The sequence below is a fragment of the Agelaius phoeniceus genome, chromosome 12, assembly GCF_051311805.1.
Source record: "Agelaius phoeniceus isolate bAgePho1 chromosome 12, bAgePho1.hap1, whole genome shotgun sequence".
NCBI classification, from domain to species: Eukaryota; Metazoa; Chordata; class Aves; order Passeriformes; family Icteridae; genus Agelaius; species Agelaius phoeniceus.
In genome coordinates this window covers 21,273,585-21,300,284 of record NC_135276.1, presented here as the reverse complement: position 1 = coordinate 21,300,284, position 26,700 = coordinate 21,273,585, and the positions used below count along the sequence as shown (strand labels likewise).

The following is a 26,700-nucleotide window of genomic DNA, read 5'->3' as shown; positions in this document are numbered from 1 at the left end:
GTGTGTAATTAAAAGCTACCGGCATGGAAAACGCAAACAGAAGCCAAGCGTGTGTGTGTGTGGATGAGGGAAATAGAATTAAAGCCAAAAGAAATAGGGGGAAAGGAAAGATGGAGTGCTTGGGAAATGGTGTCAGAGCGCTCTGGGAGGGTTGGAATTTCTGGCTCGTGCAGTGTGGAAGCAGGGTAAGGTGGGGAGCTGGGATGGAGAGCAGACAGAGCCCTTCCCCTGCCACCTGCAGCAGGGCTGTGCCCCTCTCTCCCCGTGGGGAATCCATTCCGTGGGTCTCAGCTCTCATATGCGAAAAAAAAATTCCTCACAAAGCCACAGGAACCTGGGATGAGCGTGTAGAGCACCTGTGGGGTGGACGTGCCTCTCCTGCTTTCCCTCCCTGCTGCAATAAACTGGGAACATGGAAGGAGGGAGCACTGTACTGGGCAGTTTGCTCCTGCTGGATGCTGGCCTCGGATACAGCCAGAGTTTGAGGAGGGGACACTCTGAGAGACACCTTGGGGACACTTGTTACCACTCTAGAGGCATTTTAAACACCTTTGGGGACCTCAGGGACACCATGGGGACCTTGGGGACTCCATGAGGACCTTAAGGTCATCCTTGGAAACTCCCTGAAGACCTTTAAGGCATTGCAAGGACCTTGGGGATGCTGGGAATAAACTCTGGGAGCACTCTGGAATGCCAAGCTCCCAGTCAGATGCCAGCTTGGGCCAGTCGTGATGGGAGATCCCAAAATCTGGGGCTGCCACAAGCTTGCAGATGGCACTGGGGGTTAGGGTGACTCGGGAATGTGGCCTGGCCGGGGTTCCCAGACTCAGTGGGATCCCATGGCCCTGTCCATGCTGGATCTGCTGGCATTGCTGGGAAGTTCTCCCTGCTCCTGGCATCATGTGCTGCTGACTCACACCCAGCACTGCAATAAACCATCCCTGGCCAGCCCAGCAGGAGCTGCTTCCTGGTGCTGGACACACCCCGGGGACTTCATCTTTCCATCGGGGATCACCACTGCTGCTCCAAGCCATGGTGGCCAACAGCAGCAGTTCATCATCAGGAAGGATCAGATCAGAGGGGAAAATCCCTCTGGGAATTCTGCTCTGCTCCCTGTGAAACTTTGTGGCCATTCAGGACCTAAAGAGATCTGAGGAAAAAGAGGGAGAGGGATTTTAGACAAGGGATGGAGTGCCAGGACAAGGGGGAATGGCTCCCACTGCCAGAGGGCAGGGATGGATGGGAGACTGGGGAGGAATTCCTGGCTGGGAGGGTGGGCAGGCCCTGGCACAGGTGCCCAGAGCAGCTGTGGCTGCCCCTGGATCCCTGGCAGTGCCCAAGGCCAGGCTGGACAGGGCTGGGAGCAGCCTGGGACAGTGGAAGGTGTCCCTGCCATGGCATGGAATGGGACAAGATGAGCTTTAAGGTCCTTTCCAGCACAAACCATTCCCTTCCATCCAAACCCTTCTGCAATTCCATTATTTATTCTCCCAGCAACGCTGGTGATTCATCCCTTTGGGAATTCCAGCCGCTCCTGTCCCCTTCCCTGGGTGGGATCAGGGTCAGCAGCATCCTCACGGCTCGGAATCGGATCGGCAGGATCGGAACTCCCCACCGTGTCCCACACCCTCCGAGCTCACAGACAGTGCGGAGCGTGGTGCGTGTCCCACACACCCCGCAGCCGGTGCGGAGCGGGTGCCCTCACCGTGCCCCCCGCCCGTGTTTCCCCCCGCCCTCCGTGCCCCGCTCCCGCCGCTCCCGCCGCCCTTCCCATCATGGCCGCGCCCACCTCAGCCACCACCGAGAGGGCGGAAGGGGGCGGGACCACGCCGTGCTTCCAACCAATAGACAGAGGCGGCAGGGGGGGCGCGGCACGGCCTCTGCACCGTTCCAGCCAATGGGCTCGGCGGGCTCGGCCGGCGGCAGCCAATGGCGGCGCGGGCTGGCGTGGCGGGAAGCGGCGGCCGCGATGGCGGGCGCGGGCGGGAGGAGCTGGCGGGACCTGCTCGGTACGTGTGGGCCGGGGCGGGCCCGGGGCGAGCTCCGCGGGGACAGCGGAGGGGACGGCGGGGGTGAATGTCCCCCCTCTGCCTTCGTACACCCCTTCTCTCTCCCTGAACACACCCCTCCCTCTGCCCACGTGTCCCGCTCCATGCACCCCGCTCTGCCTTCCTCAAAGCCGCCGTGCCCCGGGACACCACAACTGCCCTCGTACACTCCAGTCCCTGCCGTCATGGCCCCCATGCCCCGGGACACAACATCTGCCCTCGTACACTCCAGTCCCTGCCCTTGTGGCCCCCATGCCCCGGGACACAACATCTGCCCTCGTACACTCCAATCCCTGCCCTTATGGCCCCCATGCCCCAGGACACCACATCTGCCCTCGTACACTCCAGTCCCTGCCCTCAAGGCCCCCGTGTGTTTCCGTCACACCCCGCTGTGCCCTCATCCCCAGCAGCAGGAGCGGGAGGTGGTGTTGGGGTGCCCTGGGCACACGCTGCTCAATAAACCCGAACTCCTCAGCAGGGAGAGCCAGGAAGAGGAGAAGCCCCTTTGGGAGCGAAGCAGAGCTCCAGGGAGCGGCTCTGCGGCTGCTGGACCAGCACCAGAACCTGGCTGAGCTGCTCCTGGAGGTAGGAATGGGTGATCAGCACCAGAACCTGGGGGTGATCAGCACCAGAACCTGGCTGAGCTGCTCCTGGAGGTAGGAATGGGTGATCAGCACCAGAACCTGGGGGTGATCAGCACCAGAACCTGGCTGAGCTGCTCCTGGAGGTAGGAACAGGACAGCTCAGGGGCTCGTGGCCCAGCTGGAGCAGTGGGAAAGCCCAGCTGGAGGTGGGCTGTGCTGTCCCAGGAACACAGTGCTCCATAGTACCTGGAGAGAAAAACCTGCAGTATAGGAGTAAGATGAGGCTGAAAGCTCTATGTCACAGAAATGGGATTGTTAACCCTTCTCCATCAATGTTTTACAGGCTAAAAATGGTTTAGCATGGTTTGGGACAAAGGGAAATCCAGCACATTTTCCTTTGAGTCAGAACTGGCTTCTTGTGAATCTAGGGAAGACAATTCAGAAGAGACTTGGCTTTCCTCTGAATTACCAACCACGTCTGGCTGAAATGACTGTCCTCATGACAGCCTTATCCTGATCCACTGTTCTGATTCAGCTGTGTTCTCCCTCTCCTCACACACTGATTTTACAGTTACAACAGATAATGCAAATATCTCCCACAGTTCAGGATCTGTCTTTCTCTTGAGAATATTTCCCTTCATAAAAAGAAAAAGGGGATTTAACTAGAAAATGATCCAACATTTGGACATGTTTCATCAAATATTTATGGCCACATGGCTTCACAGAAAGATAAGGATTATAGAAATTCTGCTCCTGGTGCTGCTGCTGAGCTGTTTGGTCCCTGGGGATGAGGAACTTTGACCTGTATCTCCTTTTTTATGAATAAACTGACAATAACTAAACACACATTTCTGGTAAGGTGAAATCTGTGCTTTTCCACTCCCACCTGGGAGCTCTGTGTTAATTCACTTCAGTTGCTCCCACAGTGCAGGGATAGGTTTGGAAATGTGTGTGACAGACATCTAAGAGTTCTAAGGGTTTATTTGTGTTCCAGGTGGGAGAGTCAGCCAAGCCAGGTGTCCAGGATGGGGCAGAGCACCGGGGAGTGTCACCAGAGTCATTTATAGGTGAGCACCTACCAGGCCAGATGTGGGGAAGAACCCTTCCTCAATATTCAGTTTTTGCCTTTATGTGCGACCCCAGTTTTACTTTCTTTTATTGTTCTGGTCTTGTTTCTTGCTTGCCTGGTGATGACAGTCTTGTGCTTTGCTGTTTAGTCTCTGTTCTGCAGGAACAGGCCTCAAAGCTGGGTGTGCCCACAGCGACCTTGGCAGCCAAAAATGCCGTGGCCAACGTGGAGCGGATCTGCCAGGATCCTGCCAGCCCCTCCAGAGTCCCACTGCTGAACTCCGACCAGAGAGTAAGGGAAAAGCTTTATCTTTAATTTAGCAATGAAACAGCACTGCTAGGTTTCACTTTAAGCCCAGTTCATCTGCTCTGATTAAGCCCCAAACACGAGTGGACGGTTATTCACTGAGGTGCTTGATTTGCTTGCAGAAGTACAAGATAAATAAGAAGAGAAGTTTAGGCCTTTCCCCTGAGTTCCCTCCATCATTTGACCCTTTAAAAAGCAGCAAACAGAGCAAAGCAACAAATTGTTTTTCTGGGAGTGTGTTATTCACAAAGGGAATTATTTCTGCTTCATTTCCGGGGCGATGCCAGAAGAGGTTGACCTGCTTGCTTCAGACTGTGAAGGATTTGCTGGCCAACAACATGTTCTGTCACTCCCTCTTCTGCCAGGAAATGTGGAAAATGAAGGTGAGAGCTCATGGAGAAGCACTGTGGTGTTACACACCATGAGGATTCATCCATGGGATGTGGCATCTCTGAATTCCTGAGAATGACTGGTTTTCCTGACCTTCCAAAAGCATGAGCTGAATTACACATGGTGGGAGTTTTTTGGTTGTTCTGTTTATTTTAAAGCAAGTTCAGTGGGAACTTCCTTGTGTCTGCAGTGGGATTTGCTTTCTCAACTCAGTGGAGGTTTGGAATGATTTGAATCATTGGGAACTGCCACAAAAGGGTCATTGACAGCACTGTGGTGACCAGGTGCTGCTTTTGGGGTCCAGTGCAGAAACTCCCAGCTGACTGTGGGGTGACACAGTCCCAGAGCCCTCGTGTGCTTTGCCAGCAACATTCCAAGTGTCTTTGGCATCCTGGCTCTCCGCTTTGTTTACCTGGGAATGGTGATAAGGCAAAGTGAGGGCACAGAGGAAGAAACCAGATAGCAGATAACAGCTTGTGCTGCCTCACAGATGGGATGTCTTGATTTCACTTGGGTGTATTTTGTGGAGACAAGTGGTGCTGTGAGTGGAGTCAAGGGCTTTTTATGAGTGGGAGGGCTCTGATTCCTCACTGCTCCCATGGGGAAGGAGGAAAGGCTGATCTGCCCAGATAAAGGGCTGTGCTCTGGTCTCAGATATCCTCTGCTGAGCTGAAAATAGAACCTGTGTGTTTCACAGGCTGATTAGGATCTCCTGGTCCTGGGGCAGACATGGGATAAGGCAGAGATATCTGCAACTGAGGGTGTTACAGTGAGAATTAGGTTGTGAAGACAAAGAATGTGGGCGAGTTTGGGGTCAGGGTGAGAGGCAGCTGCTGGTCATGGCAGAAAGCTCCTGGGGCTTTGGCTTTTCCCTCTGCCCAAGGCTCCCAAATGCCTCTTCCTTCTCAAGGTAGGGAGGTTTTGTGGAGGCTTTGGTTGTGCCTGGAATGATCAGAAGCTGCTGCTGCTGCACCTTTCCCCTGCCAGGTGCACCCTGCAGGGCTGCTTTGCTGGCTCAGGACTCCCCTGGATGTGCTGTTCTGGGCTGGAAGGGATGTCACAGGGCAGCAAGTACACCCACACAGGAGTGGTGCCTGGTGCAGATTTTTGTTCATTTTCCCTTTGTGTCCATCAGCCTTTCTGCCTGCATGATTGCAGAGTCTCTCCTTGCAGTCTCTTGCAATCCCAGCTCTGCTGGGATATGGACTTGAGAGTGACAATCTTGTTCCACAGGGACTAATAAGCAGTTAATAGACTAAAAGACAATTCTCAAATCTGGATCTGGATCTGCATCAGCAAAACCTGAACCTGAGTCATGTTACCTGTTTCCTGGGGTATCCCTGCTCCTTTAAATCTGCAGAATCACCATTATTCCAGAGGGGAAAGATGAATATATTCATTACTTGTCCACAAAAAATTTAAATGATGATGCATCTACAACCCTAAACCTCCCAAAATCTCTAGAAAATACAATCTCTCATCATCAGGTATTTGCTGTGTTGTCAATTTTAATGCTGGATGGTTGGAATAAACAGAATTCAGCTTTATTTCTCATGTACCATGTGCAATAACCAAATGCTGAGTGCCCAGTGCAGGCTGTGACCTGCTGCTGCCATGTCCTCAGGAGCCCCTGGTGCTGGAGGCCGTGTGGCACCTGCACAGCAGTGACATCGTGGGCCTGGCAGAGCTGCTGGACAGGTGAGCAGGGCCCTGGGGGGCTGCAGATGTAGCTGATCCCCTAAAGCCTATTGGGACATAATCAGAGATTAGTCATGAGTATTCTGGAGTGAGGATATGGTCAGGTGCTGGCCAGGGATCAGATTAGCAGGATTTAGGAGCTGCTCTGGGCTCGGGGGTTACTCTGGGCTAATGAGCCCAGTTCAGTGCAGTGGCTCCTTGGTGGCCACCAACTGGACTTGCAAAAGTCTTGCTCTGCAGAAGGTGGGTGCTTCTATCTTCACCAAATCTTACACCTTTTTGGTCTGGCAGAGTTAATCTCCAGAGAATTGTTGGTCTTAGAATTTTGGTTTTCTATTTTTTGCCCCCCAACAAGTGTCCAAGGCCAAGCTGGGCAGGGCTTGGAGCAACCTGCTCTAGTGAAAGGTGTCCCTGCCCAAGCAGGGGGTGAAACAAGGTGAACATGAAGGTCCCTTTGAAGCCAAACCATTCCATTATTCCATGATCCAGAGCTAACAACTCACCCATTTGTGAAGTTCAGGTTGTCCCCTTATTGTGTCCCAGTGATTTTCTAGGTTCTGATATTGGTTCACTTGTCTGTTCACAATGAAAGCAATTCAAGGGAACCAAAGGCATAGATTAAGAATTTAATTTCTTTTTTGAAGCATTTATATCTGAGTGTCTTAGAAATTGGAATTGAAATTCTTCTAGCAGAGGTTTCCCAATGGAAACTTTCATGTCAGGGGTGAGGAAATACTTGGATGCACAATTTCACCCACATTTTTCCTTTGCATAGGTGTGTGTGTTGTGGGGCCTTTTTATAAAGCAAATAATATAAAAAGCAACTGTAAAGCAAATGTGCTGGTCCAAATTAAATAAAGGAAGTGGCAGATTTAGGGCAGAGGGCACAGGTGGAGACAGCCAAGCCTTACAGAAAGCAGGAGGGCTTGAACTGAAGGTGCTTTTGTGTTGCAGGAGCCCAGCAGGCCCAGCAGCAGTGGAGTGGCTCTGCAGCAGCCTCTGTGGCCTCTGTGAGCAGGCTGGGGACATCTCCTGTGGGGACATGGAGCTGGCACAGAGGATTCTCTCAGGCAAGGCCCTGGGCTGGGTGCAGGGCAGAACCTCAGAGGTGGAACCATGCAGGGCCTCACTTTGTGTTTCCTAACCTCATTTCTCTGGGGAATATATATTTTTTTATATGTTTAGCAAATTTAACAAATTCTCTCCTGTTAAAAAATGATTGGTTTGAGTTTTTCCATCCCTTAGAGTCAAGGTAACTCAAGAAAGTGTAATAGTGAGGGGTGTGGTTCAGGGATGACACACTGGCACTGTGACACCCTGCAGAATCCCAGAGAGATTTTGGGACAGAAATATTTCAGAGTTCCATTTCTCCCCTGTCCATTTCTATTGTTTATTTTCTTAGTTTGGTTAGGAAAACATCTCTCCAGTGTCTGAGTGTGGACCAGTGCAGCTGGTCAAGTACAGCCCCTCTGAGTTCTGCAGAGGTCATGGAGCACAACTGCAAATCCTTTAGACTTTATAATCCTTGAAGTTCTGGATTCTTTCTCCTGGGAATAATTTTACTCCAGGACAGTAAATGATTGCTGTTAGTGGAGCCTGTTGGGACAGGTGGGAGGGGAAGGAGCAGGTGACCTGTGTGCAGAGGGGATGCTGAAACACCAATTTTTTTCTTGGTCTGCAGACTTTGCCATCGTGTTTGTTCAGAATGGCTTTGAGCAGCCTTCAGAGCTGGGAAGGAAGGTGGAATTCCAGAAGGTTGCCTACGTAAGGACAAATGAACCTGGCTGCAAATGGTGCTTTAATAAAGCAATTCCATTGATCTCTGGCTCTTGCTGAGTACAAACAATTCAGGGCTGGGGAGCTGCAAGGAGAGGGTGCTGGTACAGGTGCAGGAGTGGGGGAAATGGTGAAACCAGAATTGAGATTTTTATGTATGGAGAATTGCTCCAAGGTGGCACATCAAGGGTTTTTTAAACTCCCTTTCACCTGGGTTGCTTGGGTGTTCCATTTGAATATGAGACATGGAATGCTGTAAGGTTGGAAAGTGCTGCCCTTCTGTCTATTTTATCTGTTCTATTGCACAGCCTAAGGTCAAAGTGAAGCTTTAAGAGGGACAAAACTCTTTGAGTCAATCTACTTTTTCTGCATTGAACTGCAGCCCTTTGAAACTCTAAATCCATTAATTTGTCAATTTTGAACAGATCTGCCGTGCTGTCTTACAGAGGATGCTGGCATGTGAGTATTGCTGTGATCCCAGCTTTGTGCAGCCACTGCTGGCTCCAAGACTTCTATTCCTTGCTCACTGCTGAATCCCTAAGGAGAAATCCTTTGCCTGGCTGCTTTGTCTGTGCTGTTGTGCATAATATTTATGTCACTGATTTTATTTGCCTCTGCTTTCCCTGTCGTTCTCCTGAAGTGTCTCCAGACACTGCAGATAATTTCTTGCCTTTTATGCTACTTTTTGTTCTGCTCTCAACTGTAACATGATATAGATACCTGACCCCATTTGCTGATTTTTAACAGGTTTGCTTGGAAGCAGGTGGAGCATAGAGGTTAGGCCAGGATCAGCTTTGCTGCTTAGATTTATTTTTTTCTGCCGAGTAAATTAGAATTTGAGGTGACAGCATTGAGTCCTTTTGCTGACTCACTGTTTGGATTTGCAGACCAATGTTTTCTGAAACCTCTATTTTTATTCTGAGCCAAGACATCTGGTGTAGGTGTGGAGTCTTTAAACACCAGTGTTCATGAACTGCAACGTGCCTGCCCTGGCCTGAGCTGCCCTGCTGCCTCTGCTGAGAGCTCAGTGCAGCAGCTCCTGATTTACCAGCAAATCCTGATGCAGAAAGGCTAAACTCACTCACATGGGGTTATTTTTGTCCTGTGTCACAGCTGATCCTCACGGGGAGATGCTGTACCTGCGGCTGTCCCTTACACACCCCTGGCTGGTGTCACCTGCCAGTGCAGCTGCTGTCACTCCTGTCTCCTTAGTGACAGCGATTCCTGCTTTCCCTGCTGGCTCCTTTCCCGCTCGTGCTGCTGCAGAGGCTGCTAAGGTGACCCCATCCAGGCCAGGGCACCTCCCTCCATCCCCATGGGCACTGCCAGCCCCATCCCCTGCCCCAGGTCTCACAGGGAGCACTGTCTGTACACTGAGATGCTCACAGACCTTGCGAGTTCTTCTAAAAAGAGAAAGCTGCAAGTGCTTTATTATTTAATATGCATGAATCCAATCTCAGGTGGCCCTTTAAGAGTTGAAAACCAACCCTTCTGAGCAGAGGAGTAGTGATTTTGGGGGAGGAGGAGGAGCAGGCTGTTGGCAGGCAGACAGGAGTCTGCATCCTGCTCTTCATTTGCCCTTCCCGTTTGCGCAGCCTGTGTGCCTGCAAAATGCATTCCAGCAGGTTTATGTAAGATATTTTATTAGTCCATACTTTTGGGTCACCTCTGAGGGGTCCCACTTCATTAATCTCTGGAGAACATTAGGGTTTTTAATGCAAAAGAATTCCCTATTAGTAAAGACCTTCCCAGGGGAAGAAGGACAGGCTGGCAGTAGCATGGGAGCAATGTGTTCACTGTAATGATCTGGCAGTGCTGAACTGCTGGGCCTGAAGATAAGCTGAGTTTATCTCCTTTGCTTTATTCTCCCCTACTTAACCTTAAAGTATTCCTCAGCAGGAGAGGAGAGTGTTACATCCTAAAGCTCTGGTGGCATGTGAGGGATGTCTGCTTCGCTGCCCCTGCTCAGTACATTTTCTTTTCGGGTTTTTTTTTTTTCCTTAACGAAATGGTTTGAATACACAAACCAAGCTCCTTTAACAGTTGAAAGAGGAGGGTTTCCAAGGCGGGGTGGCACAAAGCAGAAGTGCTGCTGCAGCAAACTGCAAAGCAAAGGCTTTCCCAGTCTGTGGGCTCGGAGAGGTGTGGGCTGATCATCGCCAAGACAACGCGCTGCGCAAGCTGCCAACCTGTTTGATCTCTACCCGTCCTTTTGGGGCAGATGGAGCTTTTAAAGGAATTCCTGCCATGCAAATGGCACATTACAAACGCGTGGCCCTCCCCCAGCCTGCCCTTTGTCTGGACCGGGGGTTGCAGGGTGCTTAATTCAGCTTGTGCAAATCCCTGCCTCCAGACAGGCTGCACGGTGCTCACACTCACTGGGGCTGGGTTTGGAAATGAAATCCTGATTTACATGCGTTTTTAGATGGCTTCATTATTAGCATGTTCTTGGGAATGGTTTTAAATTGGTTCAAGGTCAGTGGTAATAGTTTCTGAGTCCCTGTGTCACTTTGGAGAAAATCTGGTAAGAATTTAGCACTGCTGAGTGGCTTCTGCACATTTCCCTAGCCAGGTCACCTTTGCAAAGGGGCACAAATTGCTGATTCCCGTTAATTCCCATGTGGGGTTTACACAGTTCTTTTTTGTCATAGTTCTTTTCTCATTGGGTTTTTGTGTGTTTTGGGGTCCAGGGGTGCTTGATGCTGTCGGTAAAGAGAAGCAAGAAGATGTTTCCATGGTGCAAGCTGTGAGGTTCTGGTAAGAAACGTTCCAAACAGTGTCAGGGGGAGGTTTGTATCCATTGTTGCACTTCTTACTGAAATAGGAGCAATGCTGTGGGGCTTTTTTTACTTATTTACACACACCCCCACCTCTCCCAGTGCTATTTGTGCTTGGTATTCTCCTCTAATAAAATATGTGCAGACAAAAGTGCTTGTAAAAAAGATAAGGGCCAGGTAGGAAAGTGGATTCTGGCAGTGCCGGAGCCAACCCTGGACCTCCCTTTTGTCATGCCAGAAATTCCCCATCAGGTTTCCTCACTGCTTCTGAGCAGAAACGCCTGGAAGGTGAAATCACCTCAAATCCCTGCTTCCAAACTTGTTTCATTTAACTGCTTTGTACATGTCACCTTCAGCCCCATGCAGGGATACCCCTCAGACTCACATTTAATCTGATGGCTACAGAGTGCTGAGTAACCATTCATTGTTTTGGGTTTTTTTTTTTAATACATACCAAAAAGTATATATTTGTGTCAATTTGAGAAGATGGATGTAGGATAAAAATCAGTCATTCCCCCTGAGCTGCACCTGGCTGTTCCTGTTTCATCAGCAGCTGGTGGATCATATTTATCAGTACCTGGCTGATAACAGTGAATCAGTGCCTGGCTGATCACCTGACACTTTCTGGTATCTCCTTGTCCTTTGCAGGCTGAATGTGTTCAACGTGCCCCTTTATGGAAGTGTGGCTCACCCAGATTCCTTGAGGCAGTTTTTCAGACACACCCTGACTGAGGTTCTCACCTACAATCCTGTGCTGAAAGGTGGGAATGGCCAGGGACAGGGGTCTCCAGGTGTCTCCAGGTGTTCCCAGATGTGTCCAGAGCTCTGTCCCACACTGAGTGGGGCCCAGCCTGGAGGATCCAGAGCCAGAGCAGCCTCCAGGCTTCTCAGCTCCTTCCTGGGCTCTGTATAGGCAGAGTGCCAAATCAGGCAAAAAAAATCACCTGAGGGTCATAGTTCAGGAAAAAATTTTGGGCAGGAAGGTTCTAATCCTGGATCAGTAATTGTGAAGCTTGATATTTTTGGGAAGAAATATGTTTGAGCTATGAAATCTACTGTGCAGTCCCCAGGAGCTGTGAGCTGGAGCTGCTCGTCTGTTGTGTGGGAGAGCTGTGTCATTGCTGGCTCCCAGATGAAAGAGGTTAATGAGGGAAAAGCTGATTCCTTGCTGATTCTCTGTGCATGTGCCATGTCAGCCTACGCAGGTGGGATCACAGAAACAGCTCAGGGGTGACAGAGCCATGAAGGAATGGCCCAGTCCCTGTGCCACAGCCAGTGTTCCAAGGACTGGTGGGAGACAGAATTCCACTGGGCAGTTTTTAGAGGGAAGCCTGTGTGTTTGGGTGCTGTAAAACCTGCTGCTGTTTTCTTTCTGTGGGTGCAGTGTCTGATGCCATCCAGATGCAGAAGGAGTGGAGCTTTACCAGGACTTCTCCCCTGCTTACAGCTCTGTATCGCAAGGTACCTCTGCCTGGTGTCACCCAGAGAACTGTGTTATGTTGGGTTTATTTCCACTGGAAAACCTGACATCAGATTATTGGAAATTAGTGCAACATTGTCCAGTTGCAGCATCCAAACCAGTCACCAGAAGCTCTGGGAGGAGGAAGCATGAAGGAAAAGAACAACAGTGGTTTTTGCTAGTGCAAAGCAATTAATGAGAACAAAGATGCTGATTGGAGATGTGAATTCTCACTGCTACAGTGAATGTGGAGATGTGAATTTTCACTGGTACAGAGTAAGACATGAGTTCTGAAAGAATGGGAATTTTACTGTTTATTGTAGCTGGTGCTGGTTCCAGTCCAGGCTGACATTTGGGCCTGGGAAGCAGATCCAAAAGCTGCAGGACAGCCTGATAAAGTCTCAGAGAAGCCTGTCAATCTTGTGTGTATTCCCCTCTTTCTTGCGGCCGTATGTCCCAGCTAACAGGAATTGCCCTCCCTCCCCCAGCTGCTGGTGGCATTCAGTGTGAAGGAATCCATCTGCCAGCTGCAGCAGGTGCTGGAGACCCACGAGGTGAACTGGCAGCACGTGCTGTCCTGTGTGTCCACGCTGGTGGTGTGCCAGGCTGAGGCTGGGCAGCTCTTCAAGGGTAGGTGGGCCCTGCCAGCCTGGGTGTGCCCCTGCTGCTGGGGGGAGCAGGGGTCAGCACAGGGGCTCCTGCAAGGGAAAAGCAGCAGCAGCACAGGACATCTGCTTCTCCACCAGACTCCCCATGTCTGTGGTGATGGGAATGCCAGGCCTCGTGCCTGCCACTTCTCTAACTCTGTGTACAGCCCAGGGAGGTGGTTTGATAATTACCTCCATCATTAATTGGCATAGTGATTACTGAACCTTAATTCTAGCTCACCTTTGCTAGCAGAGCTTGTTTGTGAGAATTCCTTACTAATTATCCCAGTGCTGGACTCTCTGCAGGGAATCCAAGTGTGTTTGACAGTTGAAAGTGCAGAAAAAAATAAAATCAGGCCCCAGAGGTCCTTCAGGCTGCAGTACATGTCCTGCCTCATGTTTTTATCTCAGATATTTTTCTTCATTTTCTGCAGAATACACAGCACTGTTGTCAGGAGCAAAGTGTGAGGTTATTGTTTTATGTTCCTAGATCTCCTGAGCCATCTCCTGCTCAAGGCCTTTGGGAATTATGACATGGAAAATATGATCACTGCCTTCCTGATTGCTCGTCAGGCTGCTCTGGAGGGCCCTGCTGTCTTCATGCCTTACTCTGAGTGGTTTAAGGTGAGACTCAGTGAGGCCTGGCTGGGGAGCTTTGTTTTAATTGTGTCAGGCAACCTGTGCATAAGGAATGTTCTGCTGTGTGGAGAGAGCCTTGTCCCAGACAGGATAGACAGGAATGAGAAAGGGGAAGAAAAATAAAAAAGTAAAGTACAAGGGATTGTATTGATATTAGGAATGATTGAATATTTATTACTGCCTTTGTGTCTGCAAAGAACAAATTTATTTGGTTTTCCCCAGTTTTCCCTCCTTTCATCTTTTAAGTCCACCTTGCCTGTTCCAGTTATTTGCTAGGAATGCAGACATGTAATTCCTGTTATTATCATCCCCTTGGATGGGTGTCAGTGTCTTGATAAGCAGCACTGTTGTTATTGCATAAGTTGGGGGTTATGGCAGAGGAAGCATTCCTGTTTCCTGGAGGTTTGCATGCAGCTGTAATTGCTGTGTTTGACCTTACAGATAATTGCTTGTTGCTTTTAACTAAGCCAGGTGGGTATTTTAGGGATGCAAATCTCCAGGCAAATTCAACCTGGAAATTCCTTTGTGTGAGTTTGCAAATCTAAGCTCAGCTTTGGCTGATAGAGTGTCCAGGAGGTATCAGAAGGTAAACTGGTTGTGTTCTTGTAGCCCCAGACTGGTTGTTTTCCTTAGAATGCCCAGATAAACCTGTGTAGAACCCTGCAGATTTGTGGTTCCCTCATGAATATCAATCTTCTGGTGCATCTCAAAGGTGCCTTGTTTGGGTGTTCTCATGGCAGCAAACTTTCACAGAGGCTTCTGTAAATCACCATGATCCAAAGGAGCCCCTCTGCTCTGGAGCCAGCCTGGCAGAGCTGGGGGTGCTCCCCTGGAGAGGAGAAGCTCCAGGGAGAGCTCAGAGCCCCTAAAGGGGCTCCAGGAGAGCTGGGGAGGGACCGGGGACAAGGGATGGAGGGACAGGACACAGGGAATGGCTCCCACTGCCAATGGCAGGAATGGATGGGATATTGGGAAGGAATTCCTGGCTGGGAGGGTGGGCAGGCCCTGGCACAGGTGCCCAGAGCAGCTGGGGCTGCCCCTGGATCCCTGGCAGTGCCCAAGGCCAGGCTGGACAGGGGTTGGAGCAGCCTGGGACAGTGGGAGGTATGGAAGGGGATTGGATCTAAATGGTCTTTAAGGTCTCTTCCACCCAAACCATTCCATGATTCTATGAACTTTCTCTGGAGACTTTTCTCCAGAAAGGTTCTCCTGACAGAAATGGGATGTTTGGGGTTGGAGTGCTGGGTTGTGGCACTGCTTGGATGAGGATTCTCTCCACACTGAAAGGCTGCCTTGCCATGTTCCCCTGATCCAGGCTTCCTTTGGGAATGCTGGTGGCCACCACGGGAGCAGTAAGAAATCTCTGGTCTTCCTCTTGGAGTTCCTGTCAGAGCTGGTGCCCTTTGAAGCTGCCCCATACCTGAAGGTGAGCAGGTGCTGACTGAGATGTTTTAGGTCCAGAGTCACTGTCCTTGTGCCTTTCAGTAGGTTCAGCTCATTAGAAATGTTGTTACAGCGATTGCATTACTTCTGGTTCATTATTCAAACCCCTTTCTTCCTGCAATAAGGAAGGACGGGATTATTTTTTTTGATGGGAGAATTCCTTTCATGGAGTTGAGTTTGAGCCCTTCACTGAAGATTTTTGTTTGTTTGTAGTTGGGAAGAATCATGTCAGTTGCCATGAAAATGATCTATCCTTAACCCAGCAATAACACCTTCTTTGGGGAGAATTAGAGGTGAATGAGTCAGAATGAGTTGGAATTTTGCCTGGCAATGGCAGAGCTGGCTGTGGCTCTCCCCCTGCAGGTGCACATCATGTTCCCCCCGTGTGTGCCCAGCAAGCACCGCTCGCTGCTCCTGGACTACATCAGCCTGGCCAAGACGCGCCTGGCCGACCTCCAGGTCAGCACAGCTTGGGCAAGGGCTCTTTGTGGCTCTGTCCCCCCTGCAGGCTGTGACCACCTGCACCTCTGACCTCCCCAGGTGGCCATAGAGGACATGGGGCTCTATGAAGACCTCTCTGCCCCCGAGGAGGCCATGCAGGTAATGCTGCTCTGTCTCAGGTTTCTCATCACTCATCCCTTTCCCTCTGGAAAAGCACTGAGGTTATCAACCCTCCTGCCACTCCAAGGCTGAGTGTGCTGCCAAGCCTCCAGCTTTGAGCCAGAGGTTTTGGTGGCCTTCAATGCAGGATCTCTCCAGTTTTCATGGAGTCACATTTTACAGATATCTTGATTTTTTTCAGTGGAGCACTCCATCCCTGTGGTGTGGGACCAAAGTGTGGGTATTGAAAGGAGATTTGGGGGTGGATTCTACACTCTGTGGTTCATGATAAATTTTGGGTAGCAACAATAATTTATAAGGAAGTGTTTGGCTTTATTATTCCTTCCTACATTTGGATCAGAGGAAGAGGCCTCACTTACATGATTACATTAAATACAGGCTGTAGGCAGGGGAGCTGAATATAATACAAGAAACCCAGTCCTGTGATGAACTCACAGGCATAAGTGAGGATTTAATTTAATTTTTCCAAGTCTGGTCTGGTTGTCAGCTGAGAAACTTGTTGCAGCTTGAGGTGTGTTACAACTCAAAGGAGAGAAACCCGGGGTGTCAGTGCCTCTGCCTGCAGGCACAGGCTGGAAGTGGAGATGGTGTGTCCTAATTCCACATGTACAACTGAAATAGAATCACAATACAGCACATTTAGAGCAGAAAGGGTAAGTTCATCATCACCCTTGGTTTCTCACATCTTCCTCCCCTGTGAGGCAGCCCCAGGCCCAGGCTCTCCGTGATGTGGAAAAGGCCCTTCAGATATTTGAGAGCACCAGGAAGATCCCAACCTCTGTGATAGAAGCCAGGTACTGTGTGCTTCTCAGCTCCCCCTGGGGTTAGCTGGAATCATAATAACAACAGCAACAATAATTGTAGAAGCCAAGTCTGAATCAAAATAAGGAAACAAGAAAAATTGAGGATGTGAGCAAGGGAGGTTTGGGGAAGCTGTTCCCACTTCCTGAGGAGTCATCTCAATAGAGGACATTTGTGGGGAGAGTGAAAACGCACATTCCCCTGTGCAAAAGAAGTCCAAAATTATTACAATAAAAAGCAAAATGAAATAAATTTAAAACCATTGGCTAATCTGAACCTGCTTTGTCTGTGGTTATGCACATTACCATGAGCATGTTGTATTTGCAGGAGCCAAATTAGCTCCTGAGGTGTGGAGATGGCCCTTTGGACCTTTGGCATGGTTAAAGCTTTGCTCTCTTTATTTTCTCAGCATTTTCAGACGCCCATATTACACTTCCTGGTTCCTTCCAGCTCTGCTCAGGCCCCGTGTGGTCAGTATTTGGCTTTTTCCTCTCCCCTCCCATCAGCTGTGTGTTTGTACACAGATAATTTGCCCCTGCCCTGCCTTTTCCTCTCTTGCAGCTCCCAAAAGCCCCAGATGGACGAATGGCTTTTATAGACTCCTTGAAGAGGTATTCACACATCCCAGTGTTGTTTTCTGTGCTGCTGGGCTTTTTTTTGGGGGACATTTGATATCAGATTATCAGAGGCTTTGACACCTTGGTTACAGCCAACCTCTTGGCAGGGCTTGATGGCTTGCAGGTTGTGCATGGAGGAGTTTGTCTGTGAAGTCTTCAGGTGTGTAATCAGTCCTCTGGCCACTGAAACAATTATTTGGGAGCCCTTCTGGCTCCAGGCCAGGCACATTTTTATGTAAATCTTGAAGGACACAGCTGAATGTAAAATTTCCCCAGGAACAGGAGCTCCCTCTGTGAAAGGCTCTTTGGGAGGGGATAAAGGGGGAGTGAAAGATGAGACTGAAATGTCTGCTAATGCTCAAGGGGCAGCAGGGTGATGCCTCAGGAGGACACAGCCCCTCTCAGGACTCCAGCTTGCCCTGCCTGCATGTTTCAAAGTGCTTTTCTGCACTGCAGGAGCAGCTTTAGTTTACATCCAGTAGTTCCTCTGTAACCTCTCATGAAGGAAGAATGTTTGCAGCACTGCCTGCAAATGAGGTGCTTGGCCCTGCCTTGTCATTCCAGTCTGGCTCTAAAATTAAAGGCTGGATCATTTAGTGAAATTAAAGTAGTGGGGGAAGCAGCTGAGTTCTGGGGAGCCTCCTGGGAGTGCTCTTAGCACTGAGTGCCTGCCCCGCAGAGGGGAGGTCACACCTTGGCCTCAGCACGTTCATGTTTTACATCTGTGAGTGCTGCATCTCACAGCTCACACTCTTATGGGATCCTGGACATCAACTAGATATGAAACAGGCATGAAAAGATTAATTAATGGCATGTACAGTACAGGGTTTGTGTGTGCTACATGTGTGCAATGCTTGCTGTGAGAGCTCTGGGTAGAAATCTCTGCCCCCCATGTCAGATGATTAAAAATGCTTCAGATGCTCTTTATGCTTCAGAGTCCCTCTAATTACATTTCACAGAAGGGCTGTTGTTTGTGCTTATTTAATAAAGGCAGTTTGTGGTTATGCAGGGTAATAAATCTCTTCTTTTTCACAGAGCTGACAAAATACCTTCAAACTTGTACTCCACATACCTGCAAGCCTGTCATGTCATGAAAGAGAAGGTCTTACAAGGTAAAAAATGCAACATTTACTATAGATCAATGTGAAATGGTAATTTTTCCACTGCTGCCCTCCTGAATTGAACATTTTCAAAGATTTATGGCTGAATAGGTATTTAATCCATATAAATAAGTGTTAATGTTGTATTGAGGTGTTCAATTCTTACTCCTGCAATGAATTTTTCTGCCAGCCCTGCCTGGGTGGGATTTTTGCAGTGCCTGGGAGCCCTGTGCTGTGCTGAGGCTGCAGATGCTGCCTGAGCCTGAGCTGGCTGAATTCCACCCCCAAGACCTTTCCATGAATCAGCACTGCAGCCTGGGCTGGGGATTGCTGTGCTGGGAGCCTGCTGTGCTGATCCCCTGGGCAATGACACTTGTGCTGCCTTGTGCTGCCTGGCATCCTCTTCTGAGAGGGGATTAGGGAGATCTGGGGGGCAGGAGGGGCTGGGAAAGGATTGCAGCTCCTGCTTTGCACATGTTTGGGTGGGAGGTGAGCCCGGGCCCCAGCACTGCAGCTTTACTGGGCAGGACTATGGATATTTAATGAGGAAATTTAATGAGGGTATTTAATGAGGGTATTTAATGAGGATATTTAATGAGTTCTGCTGTTCCTGTCAGCAAGTGGGTGCTTCAAACACACCTTCTAAGGGTTTGCACACAGTGCAAAGGTCAGGCTGGGCTGCAGGGAGGGTTCCCAGAGCGTGGTGGGGAGAATTTACAGATTCATGCTCTGATTTTGAGATCAATGTGTGGCCAAGCCCTGCTGGGGCTTCCTGGGGATGCTGTGGCTGCAGAGGCGTGGCAGAGCCAGCCCCGGGCACTGCAGATGTGCAGCGGGATGGGCTGGGATGGGATGGGATGGGATGGGATGGGCTGGGATGGGATGGGATGGAATGGGGTGGGATGGGATGGGATGGGATGGGATGGGATGGGGTGGGATGGGATGGGATGGGGTGGGATGGGATGGGATGGGATGGGATGGGATGGGGTGGGATGGGATGGGATGGGGTGGGATGGGATGGGATGGGATGGGGTGGGATGGGATGGGATGGGATGGGATGGGATGGGATGGGATGGGGTGGGATGGGATGGGGTGGGATGGGATGGGATGGGATGGGATGGGATGGGATGGGATGGGATGGGATGGGATGGGATGGGGTGGATCCCTGCCAGGATGGGATGGGATGGGGTGGGGTGGGGTGGGATGGGATGGGATGGGATGGGATGGATCCCTTGTTGCTGGGATGGGATGGGATGGATCCCTTGCTGCTGGGATGGGATGGATCCCTTGTTGCTGGGATGGATCCCTGCTGGGATGGGATGGATCCCTTGTTGCTGGGATGGATCTCTGTTGCTGGGATGGATCCCTGGTTGCTGGGATGGATCCTTGTTGCTGGGATGGGCCCTCAGGATCCCGGCAGCCATCCCCTCAGGGTCCCCGCGCTGCCGCTGGGCTCTGGTGGCACTGCCTGGGCCCTGTGCCGCCCTCCTGAGCAGCCTGAGCCCTGTCCCCTGCTGTGCCCTGAGCTCTGACCCTGTCCCTGTGCCCTGCCCCATCCCGGGTTCAGCGCACAGGGCAGGGCTGAGCTCTGGGCAGCCCCAGCCCCTGCTGTCAGTGCTCATCCTGCTCACACTGCTGTCAGTGGGCTCCAACACCTCATTTTACAGCCAGTATCAATGCCAATTGATATTGTTATTTGTTATCTGGTTTTTATTTGTTTGCTTTGTTGTTTGCTGGTCTTGCTGCTGGCCCCTGTACAAGGAGCTGTTCCTGCCTAACAAACTCTAGGGGGTTTGGGGCTGTGGCAGTCACTGCTGGCATCTCTTTCTAGTGGGAAAAGGAATTTCCTTTTATTCCTTCTCTTAAACAAGAAGGCAGAGTAGCATGGGAGATCTGGAGAAGCTGATGCTGTACCCATGCTGTAATGTCTGTCTGCATTCTGAGCCTGACCCCAGTCTTGAGGACAGCAAATGTTTCTATGAGGGGCAGAGCTAAAGGAAGTGGGAAGAAAACTCTGAAAACAAAACTTTTTCGCCTCTCGCCTTTAAAAACTGAATTCCTTTTTGCAACTAGGCATAAACCCATAAATGATTCATTAAATAGCACACTCTGAGTATAAAAACAAAGCTCTGTGTGTGGCAGCCTGACAGTTTGGGGTTTGGTTCAAGCTTCAGGAAAAGTAAATTCTGCATTCTCCTGCAGAAAGTGCAGGCAGAGATTGCTGAATGCATTTCCTCTCCTCCCTGTCCAGATGACTCCAAAGCAGAGCCCAGCCATTCCAAGGAGCCTTTGGAGCAGCTGAAGGCTGAACTGGCTGAGCTCAGGACTCTGGTTGTGGAGCAGGCTCAGTGGGAAGGTATGAGGGAGCTGCTTCTCATTGACTGTCCCAAAAACTGCCTGAATAAAGTGTGGCTGGTGCTGGCCAAAGGCACAGCAGGAGCTGCTGCCACTGGCACCTGGTAATCCTTCAGAGCTGCTAATCCTTCCAGCTGTGAATATGTACATGTGAATGTCTGATGTACCCCTGCCTCATCTGGGGCTTATCTTTGTGATAACCACACCAATCTCTGCTGCCCCACTCCTGGGGCTCACCTGGTGACTGGGCCCCCTTTGGAAAGCATTTTCCCCTCTGGTGAAAACTGCTCCTGGGGTGTGTTGGTAATTGTACTGGTAAAAAATAATGCTGAGGATGCTGATCCACCGTGTCCCAGCCAACATCTTTTGCTTATTAAAGCTTTTCCTGACATCCTTTGACTCTGACTGATTCAGGTTTGTATTCTGCTTGTTCTTGCTGCTGTGGGGGGTTGTGAAGGTTTCTCACCCGCTCTCCTGGTCCCCCTGTCCCCGCAGAGGTGGCAGCTCAGCTGGCCGTGGTTTCGGACAGACTCCGCGCTGCCCTGGGTGACGGCAGCGAGGACAGCGAGGACAGCGAGGACAGCGAGGCTGCTCCTTGCAATTCCCGGCTCCAGGTGGCCGTGCCTGCCCCGGGGCTGGCAGGGTGTCCCCAGAGGGTGAGTGCCAGCTGGCTGGGTGGGGCTGGGCAGGGAAATGCATCTGCATGGGAGGTGGGAGAGGCTGCTTTGTCTGCAGGACATGCACTTCTCCCTGCACAGACTATTCCTGGGTTTTAACCACCTGGAAGTTGCTGGATGATGGGATCTGGGGATATTTTCTAAAAGGCTTTCCTCAGCAGCCTTGCCTGGGTGTTTGTTGTGTGCTGGGGTCATTCCTGGACTGTTATGGGCTTAATTTTCCATCCTTAGTGGCAGCGGACCTGTGTCGCAGACATCTTTTATGGAAAATCCTTTCCTTAGGATTTTTCCCTCCTGAGAAGCTGAGAGGCCTCAGGGACAAAATGTAACCAATGGTTATCTGCTGCTGTGGAATGCAACAGGTGCATCTGGGATTGGGCTCATGTGGTTGTTTCTAATCAATGGCCAATCACAGCCCAGCCGGCTCGGACTCTGTCAGAGCCACAAACCTTTGTTTTCATTCCTTTCTATTCTTAGCTTAGCCAGCCTTCTGAGGAGAACTTTTTCTTCTATTCTTTTAGTATAGTTTAATGTGATATATATCATAAAATAATAAATCAAGTCTTCTCAAATATGGAGTCAAATCCTCGTCTCTTCCCTCAACCTGAGACCCCTGTGAACACGGTCACAGACCTGTACAGCTTGGAGTGAATCTCATTGACCAATTTCTTTCCTTGTTTTAGTGTCAGGAAATGTAATACACACATAGCAGAAAACCAGGCTCAGGCATGCAGCCTGACAAGCAGTGTGGGGCTTATTCCAGGTTTATTCCTGGTGCTCTTTATTTCAGGTTGTTGATCTTCTGCTGACATCATTCTGCCAAACCCTACTAGCTGCTTCCTCTTTCAACCCTCCTGACAGGTAGGATGGGAGTGGGAGAACCCAAACTGGGTGATAGCAGAATTCCAGCCCCTGTGCAGGGCTGAGGAGGGGCTCTGGCTGTTCCCTGGTGCCAGGCTGGCAGTGCAGGTGGAGTGTCTGCACTCCCAGAACCAATGCACTCTGAGGCACAGCAGCGAGTAACACAAGTTTCTTGGTTGTTACAGATCCTTCAGCACAGTGGCCTTTGTCTCTCTGTGCTCTGTGCCAGGGTTGGACACCCCACAAAGTGCTGGGGGCTCTGGGTGGGGGATGGCAGTGGAGCCAATCCCTTTGGTGCTGGAATTCCTGCCCTGGCAGGGGCTGGGTGGGCTCTGAGTGGGCTCTGGGTGGGCTCTGGGCTGGCTGAGGGGCAGAGGCAGCAGTGGAACCAATCCCTTTGGTGCTGGAATTCCTCCCCTGGCAGGGGCTGGTGGGCTCTGGACTGGCTGAGGGGCAGAGGCAGCAGTGCCTGCCCTGGAGCTGGAGCTCAGCTCCTCCTCCTCCTCCTCCTCCTGGAGCAGAGCCTGTAAACATCATGGGCAGCATGTCAGTGGAAGATCACTTTGTTGGGCAACAAGGGCGTGCTGAGGAGCTGGCTGGGCTCCCAGCTGCCCTCCCTGTGCCTGGGCAGCCAGAGCATCCTTCCCTCCCTTGCACTGCTCTGCCCTGGAGGAGCTGAATCACTGTGAAAAACCTGACTGAAAACTCCCTGTGACAAACAGAGTCCCAGGAAGTGGTGTCTAAGCACAGCTCCCACCTGGCCTGCTCTGAGGATGGGTTTTCTTATCTGGGTGGGAAAATCCCTCCCTGCCCTGTTTTACAGCAGGGCCTTGTCACAGCAATTCCTTCTTGCTTTGTGATCCATTTATTGCTGTGCCTCTGTTCACCTGTGCCCCAGGCAGCTCCTCCTGTCCTTATTGTCCCCCCAGAGGCCACTTTGGCCATGGGAGATGCCAGCAAGGGTTTGAGGTGCCCACAGTGCCATCCATTGTGTGAGGCTGGGGGCTCTGCCCAGGTGCCCCAGGGTGCCCCTTGCTCTGAGCCCTGGAATGATAATTGTGCTGTGTTTACAGACAGGCCTGGAGCAGCTCCAGGGTGTTTAAGCATCTTTAATTACCTGTTCCTGTGCTGGGGATGGGTTTAATGAGCTTGTGGTTTCCCCTGCTGCAGGCAGGGCCCGTGCCTCTCCCTGCTGGTGAAGATGATGTGTGGACACAGGAATCTCCTGCCTGCACTCCTGGCCAGGCTCTGCCAGCTCCTTTATCACCAGGTCAGCTTTCCAGCCAGCAATCCTGCAGAATTCCATCCTGCCCCATTTCCTCACCTGGGGCCATGGACCTGTCTGGGCTGCGCTGTGGGGGGACCTCACTGCCCTCCAAGAAAAAATACCCCTCCAAAAATATATCCCTCAAAAAAAAAAAAAAAACAAACTCCAAAAAATATCCCTAAAAGAAAATACCCTCAAAAAAATACCCCTCCAAAAATATATCCCTCCAAAACCATAAAAACTCCAAAAAATATCCCTAAAAAAAAATATCCTCCAAAAAATACCCCTTCAAAAAAATATCCCTCAAAAAAAAAAACCTCAAAAAAAAAATACCCCTCAAAAAAAATATCCCTCAAAAAAAAAAACCCTCCAAAAAATACCCCTCCAAAAAAAAAAACCTCCAAAAATAACACCCCTTTAAAAAAACTCAAAAAACCCCTCCAAAAATATCCTTCCAAAAAAAATACCCCTCCAAAAAAAAAAAAACCTCAAAAAAAATACCCCTTCAAAAAAAATACCCCTCAAAAAATACCCCTCAAAAACAAAACAAAACAAAACAAAACAAAACAAAAAAAAAAACCAAAAAAAAAAAACCCCTCCAAAAAAAAAAAAAAATACCCTCCAAAAATACCCTCTTTTGGTCAGGGAGTATGAAGCTGCCCTCAGGAACACAAGGAGAATTTTTCCCTACAGAAACGTTGCTTGTGGAAGGTTAATGCATTCTGAGACATTTGAACAGAAGCTAAAATAGGCAAGTTTAGGGAAGAGACAAAAGAAAAATGGTAGAATGCTTCGTTCCTGAGCTTCCACGTTGAATAATTCAGTTGTAAAAGTTTAAAAATAAAGCTGAGGTACCCCTGTCTGGGCTGCAGCAGTGCAGGGTTTTGTTATTAAAGAATTGCTTGGTTTATTCCCTCTACCCTGTGATATTGCAAGGGTGAAAACAACAGGCTGATAGATGAAATTAGCTGTCAGAGAGGCTAAAAAGCCTTGAGAGTCCCCAAACCTGAATTTACAGTGAATTATTTCAAGTTCCTGCATTACAGAAACCTCCAGTTCTGCTGTGGGCTGTCTCTCATCTGCTCGATTTTTGCTGCACTGTTGGGGATCAGAAACAATGTTCTGCTCCTTCACTAAGTCTGAGTATTTTCTGAAAGGTGTTTTGGTACAAAAAAAGGTTTTTCAGAAAGGTGTTTTGGAACAAAATGTTACAATAATACAAGTGAAGCATTACAGTGTCAAATAAAATTTTAAATGTTACAAAGAGACAAAAGGTAAGAATTTTACCAGTGAAATGTTACAAAGTTACCAAAAATATCTTCCCTGCTCTTCACGTTTTTTACCTCACAGGGTCCTTCCCTGGGTGCTGCTCACATTTTAGGACTGGCAGCTTTTGTGATCCACTTAAGTGAATGCAGAGCTTTAATTCCTGCAGTGGAAGCCGATTTTGGGGCCTCTCAGGCTGTTCCTGGAAAGGCCCTTTCTGTCTCAGAGTACTGGAGCTCCTTGCTGGTGTGCAGGACAGAAGAGTCATTTGTCTTCTGCTTGAGGTGAGGTGGGGCATCCCCCCTTCCCTGCTGCCCCAGGTTTTTGGGATGCTGGGAAGGCTCCCCCGGAGGATTTCCAGAGCTTTTGGAGGTGGTTGAACCCACCAGGCAATGGAGTTCTTTCCTTTTCTCTCTCAGGTTTTGCACTGCAGCAGCAGCTTACCTGATGTGCAAGTTTTCATCCTGCTCTCATGAAGATTTCTGTGCCTTGATTCCTCCTGGCCTGATTAAAAAGGTAAAAGGGAAAAAAGTTGTGCTGTAACTTATGAGAAAGTTCGGTCTCAGCCCAACTTCCTGCTGCAGGTCCCTGTGCAAACATCACTTTCACCAAGAAAACAGAGTAGAAATAAATCTCTGTGCCCTCCCCTCTTAGCCCTGGGTGCCTCTGCTCCCTGGGCAGCTGCACACAAGCACAGGTGGCTCTGGGGATGGGTCTGGGGCAGACACTGTGGTTTTATTCCAGCTGCAGCTCCTCCTGCAGGATTTGCTGGTTTTATTCCAGCTGCAGCCCTCCTGTTTCTGGTTTTATTCCAGCTGCAGCCCTCCTGTTTCTGGTTTTATTCCAGCTGCAGCCCCTCCTGTTTCTGTTTTTATTCCAGCTGCAGCCCTCCTGTTTCTGTTTTTATTCCAGCTGCAGTTCCTGGTGCCACGGCTGAGCCTGGAGGCTCGGGGATTCCTGTGTGAGGAGGCCAAAAGTGCCCTGAGCTGGAGCTCCCTGTGCTGCCCCTCTCTGAACCACAGGAGAGCCAGCCTGTGCTTGTGGAGGCAGGCAGGTTTCCAGGAGCTCTTGAAGGAAAAGGCATTCCAGGTATGAATCTTTTCCATCACCCACATTCACCCTCTAATTCTCACTTTTTTAGATCTGCCCTTTGCAGTTTCCTTATTGGTGATCAAAAGCTTCTTGTAAGAAGTTAGTGCCTGAAAGTTAGAACTGAACACCTGAAGAGTTGTCTGACAGCTGAGTCGTGTGGGCTGGGAGTTGTTTGATGGGGATGATAAGGTGGAGAGAGAAAACCAGAGGTAAAGCTTTTGTGTCCTACCTCTTGGAAAGGCTTGGCAAGCTCAGGAAGTGCAGAGCAGAGGCCTGTCCATCACCCTGCTCCCTGCTGTGCTCTCTGGGAAGTGGTGGAGAGGCAAACAACTGGAAATCCTTGCTTTTCTGGTGCTTTGTGTAATGGCAATGTTCCCCTGAGCCAGCCTGGCTCAAACCATCCCAGCTTTTCCCTTTGTGCCACCCTTGCAAAGTCTCTGATTTGACAGAGTCTCTTTTTTTAACTACTTCCTCTAGAACCAGTTTGTGCAGAGGGGTTGGTGGTGTTCCTGGAATGGCTCCTTGTGCCTGGCTCAGTGTCCAGGGCTGTGTTCCAGCCTCCCTTTGGTGCTCTCCCTGTCTGACTGAGGGGCTTGGCTCATTTTGCCTTCATTTCTAATAACAAAAGTTCATCCTGGTGCCCGGGCCTGGGGTGCTGAGTGTGTTTGGAAATGTCAGAGGTGGGGGGTGTGAGACAGGCTTCATGGGATCCCATGGAGTTTGGAAGGCCAGCAGGGTTTTAACTTGAATTTTTTGGTAAGAGGAACAGCACAGGAACTTCCTTGGGTTGATGTCTCTTGTTTCATGCCTCTCAATCCACATGGGATTGCGTCTGGAGATGAAGTGAAGTGGGTTTTGTGCTCTGCACAAGTTATTTCCCTTGCTGTGCTTCCCTGCTCCTAAATCCTGGCTTTTCCCAGCTGTCTTTCAGGGAGTGGCTGCTGCTGGAGCTGGAGGTGTGCCCTGAAAAGGACATTCTCTCTGCTTCAGAGAGGTAAGGCCAAGGGGCTCTGCTGAAAGGGAATGGTCCAAGAGTGTCCCATCCAAAGGAGGGAAAAGCCCTGAGGATCAGGGAGTAAATGAGCAGTTGCTGCAGGATACAAATGCCTGTTGCCTGCTGGGGTTTGTCCTGAGTTCAGGCACTGCTGGAATGAGGTGTGTGTGTGTTTCCACTTGAGCAAGGCCAGCTTGGAGCAGCTTGGCCTGG

The 26,700-nt window shown here is 50.0% G+C and overlaps 1 protein-coding gene across 1 annotated transcript in view; it reads left to right on the top strand.

The window, feature by feature from the left end:
* The first annotated feature begins 1,946 nt into the window (after positions 1-1,946).
* Positions 1,947-26,700, top strand: part of FANCA (FA complementation group A) — a 34,078-nt gene continuing 9,324 nt past the window's right edge. The window contains exons 1-29 of the mRNA XM_077184956.1: positions 1,947-2,009; positions 2,527-2,633; positions 3,627-3,699; positions 3,850-3,992; positions 4,295-4,390; positions 6,022-6,095; positions 7,050-7,165; positions 7,777-7,859; positions 8,297-8,330; positions 10,562-10,628; positions 11,297-11,409; positions 12,033-12,109; positions 12,596-12,737; positions 13,245-13,378; positions 14,709-14,819; positions 15,200-15,295; positions 15,377-15,436; positions 16,163-16,251; positions 16,668-16,728; positions 16,820-16,869; positions 17,911-17,987; positions 20,227-20,331; positions 20,826-20,986; positions 21,798-21,868; positions 23,039-23,138; positions 24,486-24,685; positions 24,821-24,917; positions 25,314-25,490; positions 26,414-26,487. Coding sequence (XP_077041071.1) covers positions 1,970-2,009; positions 2,527-2,633; positions 3,627-3,699; positions 3,850-3,992; positions 4,295-4,390; positions 6,022-6,095; positions 7,050-7,165; positions 7,777-7,859; positions 8,297-8,330; positions 10,562-10,628; positions 11,297-11,409; positions 12,033-12,109; positions 12,596-12,737; positions 13,245-13,378; positions 14,709-14,819; positions 15,200-15,295; positions 15,377-15,436; positions 16,163-16,251; positions 16,668-16,728; positions 16,820-16,869; positions 17,911-17,987; positions 20,227-20,331; positions 20,826-20,986; positions 21,798-21,868; positions 23,039-23,138; positions 24,486-24,685; positions 24,821-24,917; positions 25,314-25,490; positions 26,414-26,487 — 2,828 coding nt within the window. The 5' untranslated portion in view covers positions 1,947-1,969. The remainder of the gene's footprint in view (positions 2,010-2,526; positions 2,634-3,626; positions 3,700-3,849; positions 3,993-4,294; positions 4,391-6,021; positions 6,096-7,049; positions 7,166-7,776; positions 7,860-8,296; positions 8,331-10,561; positions 10,629-11,296; positions 11,410-12,032; positions 12,110-12,595; positions 12,738-13,244; positions 13,379-14,708; positions 14,820-15,199; positions 15,296-15,376; positions 15,437-16,162; positions 16,252-16,667; positions 16,729-16,819; positions 16,870-17,910; positions 17,988-20,226; positions 20,332-20,825; positions 20,987-21,797; positions 21,869-23,038; positions 23,139-24,485; positions 24,686-24,820; positions 24,918-25,313; positions 25,491-26,413; positions 26,488-26,700) is intronic.